General features: G+C 33.2%; 3 protein-coding genes across 3 annotated transcripts; all 3 read right to left on the minus strand.

The window, feature by feature from the left end:
* Window positions 1–628: 628 nt before the first annotated feature.
* Window positions 629–2897, minus strand: LOC107907359 (60S acidic ribosomal protein P3). The gene is made up of 2 exons (XM_016834708.2): window positions 1168–2897; window positions 629–959 (listed from the first exon to the last, which is right to left on the minus strand). The coding sequence occupies exons 1-2, from the start codon at window positions 1363–1365 to the stop codon at window positions 795–797; spliced, it is 363 nt and encodes a 120-aa protein (XP_016690197.2). The 5' UTR covers window positions 1366–2897; the 3' UTR covers window positions 629–794.
* An 835-nt stretch (window positions 2898–3732) lies between these two features.
* Window positions 3733–14115, minus strand: LOC107907358 (digestive organ expansion factor homolog). Its single transcript, XM_016834707.2, has 22 exons — window positions 13932–14115; window positions 13405–13499; window positions 12755–12899; window positions 12088–12211; window positions 11283–11383; window positions 11050–11181; window positions 9879–9959; window positions 8906–9087; window positions 8680–8752; window positions 8289–8348; window positions 8119–8157; window positions 7909–7997; window positions 7744–7808; window positions 7210–7256; window positions 6546–6605; window positions 5992–6063; window positions 5345–5374; window positions 5156–5250; window positions 4932–5037; window positions 4738–4800; window positions 4573–4644; window positions 3733–4149 (listed from the first exon to the last, which is right to left on the minus strand). The coding sequence occupies exons 1-22, from the start codon at window positions 14049–14051 to the stop codon at window positions 4075–4077; spliced, it is 1926 nt and encodes a 641-aa protein (XP_016690196.2). The 5' UTR covers window positions 14052–14115; the 3' UTR covers window positions 3733–4074.
* Window positions 14116–15462: 1347 nt separating this feature from the next.
* On the minus strand, window positions 15463–17111 carry LOC107907357 (GDSL esterase/lipase At1g29660). Its single transcript, XM_016834706.2, has 4 exons — window positions 16706–17111; window positions 16478–16602; window positions 16154–16396; window positions 15463–16070 (listed from the first exon to the last, which is right to left on the minus strand). The coding sequence occupies exons 1-4, from the start codon at window positions 16965–16967 to the stop codon at window positions 15549–15551; spliced, it is 1152 nt and encodes a 383-aa protein (XP_016690195.1). The 5' UTR covers window positions 16968–17111; the 3' UTR covers window positions 15463–15548.
* Between the last annotated feature and the right edge of the window lie 602 nt (window positions 17112–17713).

Consider the following 17713-nt stretch of genomic DNA (forward strand, 5'->3'; position numbering starts at 1 on the left):
GGAATTAGTTTTAACGTTGTTCGCAATAGTCAATGCGTAATAATACTGCTAACCATACATTCCGAGTTGACGCGGACAAACCTGTTGTTAGATCAGAGTAAAAAGATCGCGTTTCAACCTCCAAGCAGGGAGGCATTTATTATCAATGATTTTTTCAATTTTGAAAATTTCTTGCATCTCAAATAAATAGGATGAAAACCATCATATGTAAGTTGCCTCTTCAAAAAAAAGCGGTTTAAATTCTAGTCATAACTGTATTCACATTATCATCCCTGACTATCACAAAAATGTTGATGTGAACTCCATAGCCCTACATTAATGGAAAACCTCACTATCGGGCAAGGTAACCTCAAAAACATACCAATATCAAAGAAGCTTATGATTCTACATTTCTTAAACGTTTTCTCTATCTAATCAATCCACTCAAAGTTCTAGCTAAGAACCTAAATTAGATCTTAGTTTAGTTCCATGATTTATGAGCAAATTGCATAATCATGAACTAAAATCAAAAGCATATTTTGTATCTTTTCCTCTCAATGGCTTTCCTTGTGCCCAAACAGAAGGTAAGTAACCCCTAAATCAACGACACATCACAGAGAGTAAATGACTTGAAACAAAACCAACGATGTCAAAAAACATACTCATAATATTGTCAATTTTATCCTGAAAAATGGCTTCTCCTAACTAGGAAAAGAGCCCAATGTCACCCAAGATAGTCTAATTCACGCATAAATGAAAAATGAAAATGTAACAACTTGCTAAGATCTAAACAGGCAGTAAGGCAGTAAAGGAGCTTAATCAAAGAGAGAGAATCCCATATCGTCATCACTCTCCTCTTTCTCTTCCTTTTTCTCCTCAGCTGCAGGAGCTTCAGCGGCAGCGGCAGCGCCTCCAGCCGGAGCGGCAGCAGCTCCTCCACCCCCGATGAAGGCTCCGCCTACAGCACCTCCAATAACCACCTGTTGCCATAAAATATCAGAAATATGAAACCGAATCAGAAGTAAATGATATTCACCATCGAATCATCGCAAAAACAAGAATCCAATCAAATCAAACTTGTTCTTTTGATTACGATTTCAGTATTTCGTTTTTTGCCCAATAGATCTAATGACGAAATAATAAGATGATGTAAATAACGACAAAGGCAAGCACAAAAAAGGAGAAAACCTGGAAAACGGCAGAATTAGGGGTAACGACAGAGAAAGAGGAGGTGACACCACCAGAGGAGTCGCAGGCGGTGGCGGCCTGGACAAGTTTCCGCTGGAGCTCGTAAGTGGAAGCAGCAGAGCTCTCAATCTCTCCCTCCAACTGCTTGGCAGACCACTCACCGCCTTTGCTCCTGCAAACAAATGTGAAAACACCCATCGTTTTTTTTCCTTTTATTACCTGTTTCACTCACGAACTAACAAAACGCGAATTCGCTCAGCCCAGAGATGAAGAGAGACGGCCAGGTTTCGTATAGAATCACTTATTTATAGTATCATCATACCCTGAAAAACCCTAAGACTTCTAAATTTGCTAAATGTCTACTTTCTCCCTTCCTTATTTTCTTAATACCTGTTGTATCCTCCTCTCACCCAATGAATTTACCAAACAATTAATTTAATAAATGTAAGGTTAAACAATTTAGTTAGTAAACCGTTTTATTTTCATCACTCAAATAGAAAAAAAATTCATTTTAGTTTCCAGTGTTTCACTCACACATCACATCATCATTTTTTATCATTTTATTTTACCCTTTCTACTATTCATCATTTTCTGAACCTAATTTTCTATTTAAATCTTTTAAAAATTTTAAATTAATAAAAATAAAATTATATTTTTTTATTTTACCCTTTTTACTATTCATCATTTTCCGACTCTTAAAAAAAATTTCTATTTAAATCTTTTAAAAATTTTAAATTGATAAAAATAAAATTATATTTTAATTTCATTAAAAATAATAAAAAATTAATTTAATACTTTAAAAATTATAAATACATAAACTAAAATTTACTCCTAAAAAAGTTTTCATGGTTGGCCAGTCTTCTTATTCTTTTTCCCTCCACACCAGATTATAGCTTTCAAATCCTTTCTGCTAGTCACTGCTCATCAAACCCATTAAAATCTTCGATTGTTTCTTCTTTTCTCACTTTATTTTTCTCAAATTATTTAGCATTTTCAAACTAAATTTACAGCAAAGAAAGATAAGTCTTCTTACTTACAGACTCTATTAGAAATATCGGAATCCAAAATCAAGGCACAACCGAACCGACGACTACAAGAAAAAAGCGATCGGCGAGGAAGTCTGCTGCGAAAACTTCATCGGGATGAACAGATGCTGCGGTGGAATTTACAGCTCTGAAAACGATGGGAACAAAGCAGCCCCATGAACGTGGCTTCTTAATAAATAAGAAACCATATAATATAGATATATATATACACAACATACACCGACTTTTGCAATTATTTACTGCGAGAATTCTGTAACCCGAAAACAATCAAACAACACGTGAAAAACAAAGAATCAGAAAATGAACAAAGTTAACATTTCATACCCCAAACGAAACAAAACGAAATCGATTTCCATTTTGCTTGCATTCAATTTCAAACAGACTCAACTAGCATCCATAGATAGTCAAAACCTTAAATCAGCAGCACAAAATAGATTGAGCAAATATAATACTTAAGCCTTCTATTTTTTGAAAACCGAGTTTAGCATCTTGAGACAGTAGGAAGCACAAATCTAAAGAAAAAGCTAGAGATAGGAAAATGAAAATGAAAGATGAGAAAAGAAGTAAACATGGCAAGCAAAGTAGTAAAGGGTGATGTCGGTAGAGAGCTTTCAGCTGCAGGGGAATTTAGGTGGAGTTGGCAATGGTGTAGCCATGGAGTGTGGCCTTGGTAAGGAAGCTGATGGTGGTGGAAGGGTGGCGTGGAGGGGTAGAGAATAAGAAGAAGAATGAATGAATTCGATTGGTCGAAAAGTTTGACCTCGGTCAAGGAAGAATTTTATAATGGGATTTAACTAACTGACGTTGTTAAGGATTTAAGGTTAAGTGAATAAAATTGTTTTTTAACGTACAAGTATTTGATTTTAGATGATTAATATGAAAATTTTTCAGTTTACAGAGAAATTATAACAATCATTGTTGTAGTTTAAATGCAATTACCTTCCTATTTATTTAGTAAATAAATAATTTGGTGTGGTTAAGTATGAAATATAAGAAGTTTTAAACTAAACTAGATTTTGATATTCGAAACATGAGTAGAAAATGTAAGGATATATTTATATAAAAATTAAATGAAAGTTTAAGTGAAAATATTCGAAATTCAAGTTTCATTACACAATAATTTATAGTGATTTTATATTTATATTTTAATTTGTTTAATTTTAAAGGTAATCAATTTTGTTTTGTTAACCAAATCGATTAGGTCGTATATTTAATAAAATTGACTCCAAACGAATGCCCAAACTTACATTAATTAATCCTTAAAAAAAATTTGATGTTAATAATTTGTTTCTTATTGATAGGACACAAATATAACAAATCCGATTAATATATTCTAAAAATACATTCAATCATTTTTTAATGGTTGGAAATAAACTCGGTCTACACAAATAACAATCAAGTCTATTCCCCATCCAAATTTAAAAGGTTTTAAAGATATCTTAATTGTACAATTCTATGACTACTAGAATATCGAATAATACATAAATTATGTTGAATGCTGGCAAATTTGTAGTTGAAATGCATTAACAACATAGTATTTTATTATAATTAAACAAGAGTGCGAAAATGAATATCTGTGATGCAGAAATGGTCAAGTTGTATGACATAATGTATATTTTATGAACATGACCCCCCCCCCCACACAAAAAAAAAATAAAAAAATCTATGATTATGAAGGATTTTCCTGCCAAAAATAGTAACCGAGGCAAGGGATTCTAACAAGCTTAAAAAGAGGTAATTTCTATTCTTTTTAGCAATCCTCAATCGTAAAAGCCTCATGACAGTCGGTCATTGCCTCCCACTAGGAAGTTTGCTTCCGATCAGTCTTCAATGGCCAGCTATGAATGAGCTCCTAAACATTTCAGCAAAATACGAAGACTCCCTTCTCAGATTTTATCAATCGTTTTGCCGGAGCAGTTCCAACAATTCTCTCGAGCTATCATGACAGAAGCCAGAAAGTAAATTTTAGAGTCGGCAAAATTGATCACTAAAGAAAAAGAAACTTGGAATACTGTGGTTCAGAGAAGTTCATAGATTAGAATAAAGAAAATGAAAGAACAAAACTAAATAAATATGCATCTATTCATCCTTTTGCCTAATCCTTCTTATTGATTACTGCTTCAACATTTAACTTTTTTTAAGGATCTTGAGAGGTTTGCTGTTTCTACCACCACTAAGCAAACACACACGCACACACACAAAAAAAAAATAATAATAATAAATAATAATACTATCACAGCAAATACGTCTGTTTTTCGAGTGAATGCCAGAAACCCCCTACGCAATTAAACTGTCACCCTCTGATATAATCATCCACAATACTACAAAAACTGACCTATGTAAGGTCATAGAACATTACCTGTAGCTTGTCATACTGAGAAAACAAGACGGTGCATGCCAAGTCATCAGACCCTTCAAGCATGTTGACAGTCTGGAACAAAAGAAGCATGAAGTAATTTTGGTTCAGAATGAAAGCTGGGCCAAAAATGACAGGGTTATCAAATTTTATGGTAACCACACTCACCTCATAGTAGAACTCCTTCCTCTCTGGGAGAGAATAGATGATCAAATTTCGAATACCACGAATCTAGGCACCAGGAAATTGAGAGGCATTAAAAGCATGAATTGAAATTACAATTTACAAAACATTAACAAAGGAAAAGGCAATCAGAATGTCTGAAATAAGTAAATGAATTCCAATAAAGAAGTTTAAAGAACCTTGTATCTGCGATAAAAATGAATTCTTTCAGTGTAGAGCATGATCTTTCTCTTCCCTTCAAAAAACCAAACTCGTGCACGGGATATATCTTTCTGATTGGTGTAACTATAGGTTAAAGAAAATATTACCTAATCAGTCGTGGAACCAAGACAGAAGGTTACCAGCGTAAAGCAAAAAATGAACTGAACAAAAAAAAAAACCCAATGAAAGAAGGGCATCTTACTCGCCAACTAAACAGAAAGATGCATTCTGAGACTTCAAAAAATTTCGAAGTCGAACAAATTCAAAGTAAGAGCTGGCAAATAGCATAACCCCACCCTGAAATGGAGATCAATTGAAGAAAATTTTAATAAGACTTTAAAGGTAATATTACTCCTAAAGCAATTTTCAAAGAATGCTTAAGCATACTTACCTGGTCAGAATCTTTTATCTTAGGAAACACCTGGATCAGGAAAATCATCAATACATGAGTTGATATATGAAAAGATCAGATAAAAGCAAGTTGTATTAGTTGACATCAAGCCCGACCATTTTGTTGCCTTCTCATTGAGGTACATTGTCGTAAGTATTTAGGCACCTCCAAACAGGAAGAGAAAACCATAACAAGCTCGCAGGGTCTTATCCTATAGGGGGTATACAATATAATTGATACATCCATGCAAATTTCACAACATAATGGATGCCACAGCCCAGTATTAAGCTTATCCGTAGGATAGAACCAAAAGCATATTATAGAACCATATTAGTATAAACTGCCATAACCTGCCAACATAGTTAAGATTTTTACTCCGAATTTTGGATGTCTTTTACTTGGGATGTTGGCATCAATGCGTTGCGAAGAATAAAGGAGAAAAATAAGATTTAGTTGTTTAATTTTGATCATCAAAACAACCTTTACAGAACTCTAATTTGACCTCTATGTTGTTAAGTGCTACTTCACCTAAAGGAACTGCAAGAACCCCATATGACTAGGCACCATTAATGAGTGTAATCTAAAATTAGCAAGATTCAAAAAAGAAAACAAATTGAAGCAAAAAAATGGGTTTTAAAAAAATAAACCTTCTTCTCAAAATATTCAAGACGAGCATCATCAACATCAGCTATTGAATTTGCATCAAATCTTTCATAGATCTGTCAAAATTGAAGAGCACAAACTGAATCAGTACAATGTAAAAATATCATTCCCAACTCTTAGAGAGATCATAAGCAACATGGATGAGACGAATCCAAAATCAGGAGATTTAGAGATAGCAATTACAAACAAAATATGCTCATCGGAGGTAAAATCAGACACAAATATATACCAAATGAATATAAATATACTAGAAAAATACAATTTCTTCTATTTTCAACCAATATAACATATACAGAAAATTCTGTTATCGATTTGGCATCTAGAATATGGTATTAAGCTGCTGCCAGCACCATATCAAACTCCATGCATCAGATGGGGAAAATAAATGTCTAGCATATTAAATTCTCAATTTACTTTTCACTTAGAAGCTCACCATTCATCCAGGAAATCCCTCAAGAAGGGTGTTAAGGGCATCTTAAGAAAGCAGAGCATCTAGCATTGTGCAATCTAGTAAAGAAGCAAATCTAGAGGGGCTTACCTGCCGCACTTGGGATAAAACTTTAGGGAGAACACCTCTATGCTCGCGCACTGACTTCACCTGTAGAGAGAACTAGTTAACTTATACTTCAAGGCATTTTTCTCTTTTATTTCCTGAATGTTTGTACTTCTCAATGTAGACAGGAAAACAGAAACCCAACTGTTGCCCCCACACCTTAATCTTCCACCCACCAAAAGAAACAAAGGAACGAGAATTCTATTTCTAACAGAGTTTAAAATCTGCAATTCCTTCCAAGTTCTTTATCATTTTTCCCCCTTTTAAAGATTCTAGCAAACCCGCGCGGGGGGGGGGGAAGAAGCTCATACAACACAGGCACACCTCAGGCACTGCACTCACGATCTAATCAGTAGGTCAACTAAAGGGTAAATGAACATTTTGAAAGGAGGGTATGCAGAATAGCTAGCTAAACCAACAAATGAACTTCTACACTCTAATTATCCCATAGATTTTCATTCTCCTTATCAAATGTAACAAATGTCTGCTTTGACTTCCTCTTCGCTACATAACCCTTTCAAATACAATCAATTATTCTTATTTCTTAAGGTTTGAACCAAGTATTAAATACGTGAAAAGAACAGAAAGTATTTCGCTATGTAATTTGAAAAATATAGAAAGGGAAAAAAATGTTACATGATTAACATACCTTTCCTTGATAGTTAACACAATGGTGATTGAAAAGAGCATTCATGTCTGCAGTACAAATGGGTAAAAAGAGATTAGAAATATTTCTTCACAGGAAGTTATAGTCATAAAGATACACTTGTAGGGCTTCTATTTCATTTTACATTTGTGCACACAAAACCGATGTTTGAACCACACTAGAACCACATATAAAAGCACAGGTATAGACATGGAGGTGTAAGATTTGAAGTTAACTAAAATCCTGTATTATACATGATGCACCAATTCTTTGTGAAAGATCAGTATTATAAAAAATGTCTTCTGAAATCCCAATAACCCCAATTAAAAGATAGAAAAAACTATTATACTTGCACAGATGACAATAAATTTCTTTGGGTCAAGCTAACTATTTGGTTACTGCTTTAATAACTCGGCAGATATTGTGAAAAGAAAACGGAAGGAGGTAAATGCAGTGGAACTGAAAAGTGCAAGCTTTGCACTGTACAAAGTGATTGCAAACATAGGCATAGTTCATCAAAATCAGAAACTGCATTACCTGGGTTTAGATAATAACCTAAAATAATTGTCTGCCGATAAAATCGAGCAAATCCATCCAAGTACCTATAGAAGAAAGCCACTCCTTGGAATCAAATTATCTCCATAAAAAAGTGGAAAAAGCAGAAGTCATAGAGTATCATCTGAGAATTTTATTAGAACATACCACTGTCTGATGCGCATAACATTAGTTCCATGCTGCTTTGATGGTATATGGTTCAGACGCTCAACAACAGAAGTCAGGAAACTCCAATTCTATATCCAGTCATCAAAAAAAGAAAAAGATGGAGAGGCGCTGGGGGAGTTAGGCATTTCACTCAACATAATAAAGAGGAGAAAAAAAGACCAAAAAAATAAGTTTGATCACACAAAATACCTGCAATGATATTACATCTGCATGATCAATAATGACAACCTGATCATACAATAAAACAAGCTCATTCTCTCTCTATTATGTAAGAACCAAATCACTTAAGTTCAATAAATATAGGGGATGCAAAGAAGAAATGCATACTCCAAAAAGTAGGTTGCTGAGAATGAGAATACCTCTATAGAAGATAGATAGTCAGTGTCCAATTCCTTATTCTTTTCTGCCTTCCCAAATTTCTAGCAAAAATTAAATGTTATCAACTGACTGCTTAAAAAGTTACACATACAAGCATGCAATGCATGAACATGCTTCAGATTTTAAAAGACAAACAATATTGTGAAAGCATATCAAGGCATTTATCGCTATAAATATAAGATTACAATATCTGCAAAGAGATGATCCAATAAATATAAGTTAACATGAAAAACTGCAATTTCCTCTAAATTCCACACTCTTTTATTTCCTTTGTACAATAACCCTAGGAGTGAAGAGAATTGTTGTCCATATTTTACACAGTCCAATCAGAAACAAAGACAACCAAATTAAAAAATAAAGCATAATGCTTACTGTCATTAATTCTAGAGGAGAAGCAACAATGATGTCTGAAGAATAGAAATCACCATATAGCTTGATGGTCTTCCTGAAGAGAGGGAAAAAGTGAGAGTAGAAGTTATGCTTAGATTGGGACAAGGGAAAAGTAAGTTAACTTGATAAAAAATTTATCAGAAATAAAAACATAAAGAAAACAACTTGTTAGATTCTAGTGAACAACTGGTCATTCATAGTACTTTACCTAGTAAATTTAATGCCTATCATGAAGTCATCCCTCGTATCACCCTTAAAAAGTGATTGATGATCAGAAGGTTTCGAAGGCTTCTTAGTTTTAGCATTCTTTGATTGCTCCTCTTCCTCATCACTTGAAACCTCTTCAGATCCAAAGTCTTTATAGAAACGGTCAATCTGTTCCACATTAACCTGGAAAGAATAAACATTATAAACATGGACAATAAAACCAACAAAAACATTCTATTCAATGAACAGCATATTAACATATGCTTTTATATCAAACTCAGAGATATTTACGAACAATAAGCTTGTAAGACCAAGGATAATTAATTAGTGCCTGCTTCGGTGCTGAAGCACAATAATCTAGTTCGAAAGATAGTCTAGTGATCTGTGATTTTCATTTGACGGAAATAAGTTTAGTTCCTGCTTTAATAAAATGTAAATGTATTCAAGGCTATGTGAAGCATATATAAATAAAAGAAATCATACATAAAGTACCTCTCGAGCAAACTATTCAAAAACTCAAAAGATTGAAGCTCCCTATAAAACAAACATTTTCATTGCATGACAAGTTACAATAATAGAGAACACAAGAAAGTGATGAGCTTAATTATGCACTTTGGATTTTCCTTTTTCAGACAATTGCATTTTGGAATGATTACATCTAAAATAATTCTTTCAAAGTTGATGTTCAAAAGCAATTCACTTCACTCCATACCAGATACACGTCTAGACATACCAAGACAAAGCACCTAGTATTTATTGACTATAAAACTTATCACAGGAGTAAGATCTTCATATCTAGGGGACATATTCAAGAGATAAATCAGCCATACCAATGCAAGTAAATAAGTTTTGTGTTGAAACAAAGCATAGTCCACCTAGTTATGGTACGAACAATTCATATTACATTGAGATTGAGAAGAATTCTGAACTGTCAATAAAAATAACTTGCAAAGAGCCAATCAAAGAACAAATACCTTTGAATTTGCAGGAGTTAGTTGTATTAACCTCTCGATGACACGAAGTGCAATGCTCCTCAGAGGTAATAAGATCAAAATCTGCACATTCGAATAAACCAATGTGATTGGTTAAAGCACAATTGAGTGGTTTCAGGGCATAAATGGGTTTGAGGATATTGAACATGAAAATAGTTCCACAATTCCCCATACTAATCAAGTAAAGCAGAAATAGTTGCAGAAACCAGTGCGCAAAGATAAAAAGGAACATGGGAACTATTTGGCAGAAGAATAAATTACATTTTTATATTAGGAAATATGCCGGTTAGCCATAGTTTAAGATCAATTATTGAGGAAAATGGTACAAATCAATAGAAGGGTCACTGGAATTTTGGAGGTTACTTTTTATGCCAAAATTTGGGAATAACTGCATATGCAATTGGTGTAAATTAATTAATAAACAGTTGACTAGATTATAAAAGAAGGCTAGTCAGCCACACATGGAACTAAATATTCATGTTAGCAATTGACTAAGATTAATGGTTTAGAATGGCCCAAATGAACAGAATTAGGTTCAGCCACTTCTTTTTTAGGCCCTTTTTTTCTGTCACAATAATTACTAACCAGTTATTAAGGTTTGCATATAAACACTACAGCTTCACATGGGAAAAATTCGAAATGACTTAACTTTTTCCACAGTATCTCTTCTGGTATAATAATTAAAACAAAACTGCGAAAGTTTAAGATGAATGATAGTCAGCCTCACAGGGGATAACTTTGGAATGAGTTTGACTTTTTCCAGAACTTCTGTTCTATTATACATATAGACCAGTTTAAAAATAGATAAGCATATTCCCAAACCTTAACAATCAAATGCTGACAAATTAACCAATGTTCTCTTCAAAAAAAAAAAGGGTTAATTACACATTTGGTACAACCTATAGTCAACTCTCAATTTGGTTAAAGTTCAAATTTTCAGAATTAACAAAACAAATCAAGTGTTTAAAAAATGGCACATTCTAATGCCATGATTTACAATTGTATTGTATGTTTTCGACATTTCACCTAATTGAGATTTTTTTTTTAAAAAATTAGGTATCAAATAGAGAGTTTGACCATAGACAGGGTGCCAAATGTGCAGTTAGCCCTTAAATAAATTATACTTCCATCAATTAGATGCTAGCAAATATACCTTGGGGCGAGTGAACCCTTGATCAAGAAAATTATCACCTGGAAGTATCTCCTCCTTCCCACTCATCTGGTGCTTGTCAATTTTTGCATTATTCTTTCTCACAAGATCTCTTGTTCTAAATATGTGATTGAGCTGCATGATATATTGTTTAATCACCAAAAAGAACAACTTACTCAAAAATCAAATTTGCAAGCAATAATAATAAAGCACAAAAGGGCAAGAAAAGTACGCACAGAATGCATAAGATAGGCATCCATAATTTTTGAGTCTTCTTCAAGGCCTTTGTGATAGAAAGGTTTCTTCTCACCGTGCAATATATCCCGATAACTATTGCCTAGCAAAAACAAGTAATGGTTTAACTCAACCAAAACAAAAACCCTTTTTCAGATTTAAAATTTAATGAGCTAATGTGAAAGTATGAGTGCATGAGATTAACCCCAAAATGGAACAAGACAGTAAGGATATTTTAGAATAAAATCAAGCAACTATCTCCAAACATGTAATTCTTATTCTTTTAACTTTGAGAATGGTACATGGATCAGTTACATCTTGTAAAAAAATGTGAGCTTTTCTGGACATTTGCTTTCTCTAAACATCTTTAATAATGTGATAACCACTGCTATTAGGTGATAGTTTACAGTTTACTATTTGAATCAAATTAGATGGGCCTAACATCTAATATTGCAAGCTTCACAACTCAAAAAATATAGCATTAACAGGCAGAAAATTTAAAATAATGAATGCAAGAAAGCGGTAGGAGCTATATGATTTAAATGTCTAGATGCTACAATGATATCTGTCAAGGATTACAGAAAACTCAAACTCCAAAGCAGAGTCATTATTGCAACACCAATTTTGAAATAAGACATTCGCAGTCAAGAACAGATCTCATTCATCGCAAATACATGTTCAAGAGTGAGGGCTATCAAAAAGAGCTGATAAAAAAAAATCCAAAGAATAGCATTAACAAGAAAACTGCAAATTCTCTCAGCTAAGAAATCAATTGGCAATTGACTGACAAATGAAGCACACACTCACAAAGAGAGAAGAACCATCTCTGCTTAGATGAATGGAAGTCATTGCCTCCAGATGTCTTGTAGACATCCAACCAGTGTTTATACAACTTTTGCTTGAGACCATAATTGGAACTCAAGTCATCATCCTGCAAAAATTAGAATTGAAATAATTAAAAAATAGGGTAATCAAATTCTTTATTGATACAGCATGCTTTAAGATGCACTTGAAAAAGGAAATATATATATATTCTGTTAGGGGTCAACTTTGACCCAGAACATTGCTTCAGGTAGATAAAACATCCTAACTATAAGCAGACAAATAAAACAACATTTTGCTTCTCCCCCCATGAGCTACTGGAATAAACCTTCAGCACAAGCCAGCCTAGCAGGAGGCTTCTTTAATCAGTTCAAAGAATGACATTCTGTATATTAGATTCAGGGATCACTGCAATGCCTTATCACTCACATGCACCCAAAGTATCCCCAAAACAGACAAACCTAATTATCATCATACAAATTCTAAATATCTGTAGGAATCAAATTTATATCAGTCAATTAGAAGTAATATTAAATTCCTTTCAAACATAGGATGACACAATTAATGCTATGTTTGAACTGAAATAAGAGCAAAGCCAATTCAAAACCTGGATAAAAGGTGGATCAAAATGTAGATTAAAATGCAGATATACCTTTAGAAAACACTCTCCTGTTCCAACCCACTTGCAATTTGATATGTCAGCAGCAGGCACCTCCCACGTATACTTCCATTTCTTCTTTGGCAAATCATCAGCCTCTATTTTTGACAACTTGTACTCAATATGTTTAGTAAATGTACTGCACAAAAATAATTATATGCAATACTTAAAATGACAACTCATAAAGGATCCCAAAAGACAGCATGACAATAACATTATAAAGTTCATATAAAAGTTCAAAACTCTCTAAGCATTAGTTGCCATAAAAGTAGAGTAATGGTCTTAAAATAAATAAAATCCTTGTACAATCTAGAACACAAGCTTTTCATATTTTAAAAAGTCACACTAAGTATGTGCTTCATGTATTTAAACTATCCCAGTACAATATGCAAGAGTGCATGATGAATGACTTCAGACATCCAAGTTAAAATTTTTGTAATAGACTTGAAGAATTTACTTGATAGCAAGTCACTAGGCAAATTGTAAAAGCAGCGATAAAACCAAAGCAAAAAGTCTACACGTTCAACAACTTCTTTTTAAGTCCTCTAGAAATTAAATTAAACCGTGAATCTTACTCAAACAGCCAAAAATTTAATATTGAAACTAGTTAAAATTACAAAAAATGACACAGAATTTAATTAGACCTGGTGGCAACAGTAGATGGACCACGGACAGTCAAATCATCATCTTCATCTGTGCCAGAGGTCTCCAAGTCATCTTCAGTTTCAGCATCTTCAGTCTGTTTTTCAGTACCAACATTAACATTATACAGAATGATCAGATAGGTCAGAATTTTAGCTGGACTTGCCATGCTGTTGGTTCTTATAAGTATGACTTGTAAATTTACATTCAGTTCTTGCTCCATAGAGGCCGGTATTACGTGTCGAAGGCATAAATTAAGTTGTACTAAAAGGAATCATGGGGACTAAAAGAACTAAATCTCTGTTATCCTAATCTATTATCTTCTCCCTTGTTGCAGAAAAAAGAAAACCAATGACTGCTGCTGATGGTTCTGTTCTTTCTTAGTTGTGCTGTTAAAACTATTAATAAGAAAATAACCAAATAAGTGCCGGGTTTGGCCCAGTCATCATGCTCTGGTCTTTTTATGGCTCACTTTGATATTGAAATTTCAGAAGATGAAGGGCAGACCAAAGAAGAAGAAGAAAAGAACCTGGAGGCCGGTGGCGTTGCTGACGGTAGAGGCGCGGAGTTTCTTGGCGTCGTTAGAGAAGGCAGGAGGTGAAGACACTAAGCTTCGACCACCTCTCTTCATGATTTTCGCGAGGGACATTTTCTTGTTTCACAAACTATTTGTTGTTAGTCTTAGGTCTGCTCTTCTCTGCTTGCTGCTCCACAAAGCCCTAACTAAACCCCTTTCTAATTATTTTAGGGAAAACTACTTGGGTAGTCATCTAACTTTTGGGTAGATTCTATTTTGATCCTTCAACTTAAAAATTTTCAATTTAATCCCCAACGGTCTCAAATTTTAAATACTTAAAAGGGAAAGTTGAGTAGGTATTTTTTATTAATCTAATAACAAATCTAGTTATCCAATATTTACATATTTTATTATTTTAATACTAAATCTAAAGATTCAATAAATTTAACATTCAATATTTACAAAACTTGTCAATTTAATTTTAAAAAAATTATTTAAAAAGTTCATTTTAATTAAAAATGATAAAATTTATTTTAAAATTTAAAAAAAACATAAAAAATTATAAATAAAAAAATCAAAACATGTGTTTTAAAAATAATTATATTAATATTAATCAGAATAAATCAAAATGAAGTGGATGACATCAGGGAGGGTGAGGGCCCTTGGTTTTGTATTTGAAGAATGCTTCCAATATGTCCATTAATTTGCTCGGCAGGACACCCACACTAGTCCTCTATTATTGATTTATTTCTCCAACTCAAAATTTGTGGTAAAGACAACGAGATCATACAATCCAAAATAGTTTTCTTCCTACCTTTTGTCTAATCATCATCATCTACCACACCTTGTTTTCTATTAAAAAAAGAAAAACAAACCAGCACGTTTTTTACGAATTTGGGATAATAGAAGTTATTCTATTGTGGATTTTTTATCCAATAATTATAAAAAATTACAAAATAATTATTTAATTATTTAAATTATTTTTTTCGATCATTTATTAACTAACATAAATATAAAAATATCTAAAAATCTAAAATAATTAAATAACTAAAAAATAAAATTAAATAATTAAGTGATCATTTTATAGCTTTACCAATAGTTGAGTGACTAATTTTTAACTTTTCATAATTGTATGATCAAAAAAGAAAAAAATCATTGTAGTGTGACTACTAATGTAATTTATTCAAACTAAATATATATAATAATAATAATACATAATACTATAATATAACCATTAAAAATATTAACATGTCTATATATAATTTTTTAATAAATGAAAATTATAAAACTATTAAATATTAAATTAAAAATACTATATATTTTCTAAAAATTTAAAAAAATAATATGAGGGGAATTAAAATGAGTTTGAATTAACTCTTTATAAATATAGATGAGCTGAAGTAAAATTTTAGATCAGGTTAAACTTGAAACAAATGTTAATGTCGTATTTAAACTCGATCATCAACACAAACTTGTTACCTAGCATAACTTAAAGATGCAAGCAAAAGAAAAGTGGAAACTCAGTCAGATTCTCTACCATGCCTGAACTAAACAGCTCCTTTATTATTTTTAAAACGAGGGAGTAAACATATTACAACGATTCAAACTAACAGCTTCGAGTGAATCGGATTACACAGTGACACCAGAATTTTCACCCATTTCACAAATATCACCATCGGCATCGTTGTTGTTTGGCAGTTGTGCCATTTTTTGAACATTAAAGGGATAAGCTATGGCCTTGGATTCAGAATCGTAAGCCTCAACTGCAATGACCTCATTCCATGCATCCGAAGTATGAACCGCATCCCAAAACACGTACTGACTTCGGTCACCGCATGGCTCCGAACCTGGGATACAAAGATCTCCACCACTCCCTATCTCACAGCAGCTAGCATTTGCCACTGTAAAACCAAGGGAATTTGCTGCGCTTGCTCCCGTAGGATTTAGATACGTAAATTTAGCGTCGGTGAAGTTGCTATTCAGTTCATCAACAAGCGGTACAAGCCTCTCATTGAAAAGTTGAGCTGCAGTGTTCATTTTTTCTACGCAGGCAGAACCATTTGTTCCATGCACCGCGATTGCATTTGGAGTACACCCTATGGCACCAAGTCCGAACAGTGCAAACATCCTTGCGCCGTTATTGTACAGAGTCTGGTGATAATAAAGAAAACAAACCCCTTCTAAGATTAATGAAGTTTTAGTTTAACAATCTACGCCCCATTATGTTTTCCAACCTTTATTTGCCGTGAATATTGTTCGATGAGATAAGCAGCATATTGCTCTGGAGTGAATAGGTGGCTGCTGTTGTACATCTCTGGCTTGAAATAGTTGTTAATGTAGTCATTGCTGCCTATTTGAACCGCATACATGCATTTGCCTAAAAGCTTTGATGCTGCACAATTTCCCAACATCTCAACTATTGTTGAGATAACACTTTGGTGGTTGCTTAACTGCATGTTCATGCTTATTCGAACACCCTGCACAGTTTAACTATTGACTTATTGCTAACTCATATATTAAAACATGGTGAATATACCTACCAAACCTAACATAATTACCAGATGTTGGCCACTATCATTGAGAATTCCAGCAGAACCAGATGCATAATTAACACCTTTGAGAATCTCTTGGCCTCTTGAAGTGGCAAAAGGAGGAATAAATTCTTGGAAACCCAGTAGTTGAACTGTAATTGTACATATTAATATTTAGACGCAGTGCATCTTAATAAGCAGCAAACAATTTGTTATACATTTTTTGTATAAAGAGAGAGGGAGGAAAATGCAAACCAATGATATCCTGCATGGTTCGACCATTAGTAAACCTTCCAGTGGGTCCTTTAGGGAAATCGATACCGTAAGGCCAATAATTTACTTTGGCCTCCGTCGCAAGGTTGTTATTGTTTCCATTATCCGACAATGAGTCTCCGAAGATGAAGTAGCAAGGCACTTGTGGTTCTGCATTGACACAATGATAAGTGTTGGAGACAAACAAGAAGGGAATTACAAGCAACAGCCACCATGGCTGAAGCTTAGACGCAAGGTTAGCCATTGAGGAGAATGACAGTATGAGAAGAAGCCTGAATGTTGGAATCGACAATGAAATGAAGCACAAATTTAAGGAAATATAAAGAGATGCGAGAGAGAGAGAAAACAGGTAAAAGTTATCATTTTTAAATTTAAGCAAATTAAATTTATCATGATTAATATTATTTTATTTTAACGGGTATTAAGTGATATAATAAATAATAATCGGTATGAATATTTTCTATATTTAAAATTATGATTATGTGAAAATTTTTAACTCTATGAGAGTGTGTTATTTATGTTTAAAAAATAGTGGGTGGAAGTCAGATTCGTTATTAGAGAAGTCTTTGAAATATTATTTGGGGAGTCAACAAATCCTTCAACGATGGAGTTATTGTGTATAGAATGTCTATGCTTGATTTTATCTCTAGATTTTGTCTCTAAACTTTATGGAAAACTCTCAACAAGTTCATAAAATGGGAGTGTTACATCTACTAAAAAAAATATGAACATTTAACTTTGACGGGGTTCGAGCCCATACTCTTACATTGCATTAATATATAAAAATGTTACCACTTGAGTTAACTCAAAAACTCTCCCCAAACACAATCCTTACCCAAAGATAAAATCAGTTTTTTTTTTATCTTCACTTAATACATGGTTTTCTCCCTATTGTTTTAAATATCTATTAGTTATATTGAGTTTTGATTATTTTAAGTAAGAAATTTTATTTTAGAGTTTTTTTATTTATTTACAAAACTGAAAATAAAG

This window comes from Gossypium hirsutum, chromosome A05 (genome assembly GCF_007990345.1).
Source record: "Gossypium hirsutum isolate 1008001.06 chromosome A05, Gossypium_hirsutum_v2.1, whole genome shotgun sequence".
NCBI lineage: Eukaryota > Viridiplantae > Streptophyta > Magnoliopsida > Malvales > Malvaceae > Gossypium > Gossypium hirsutum.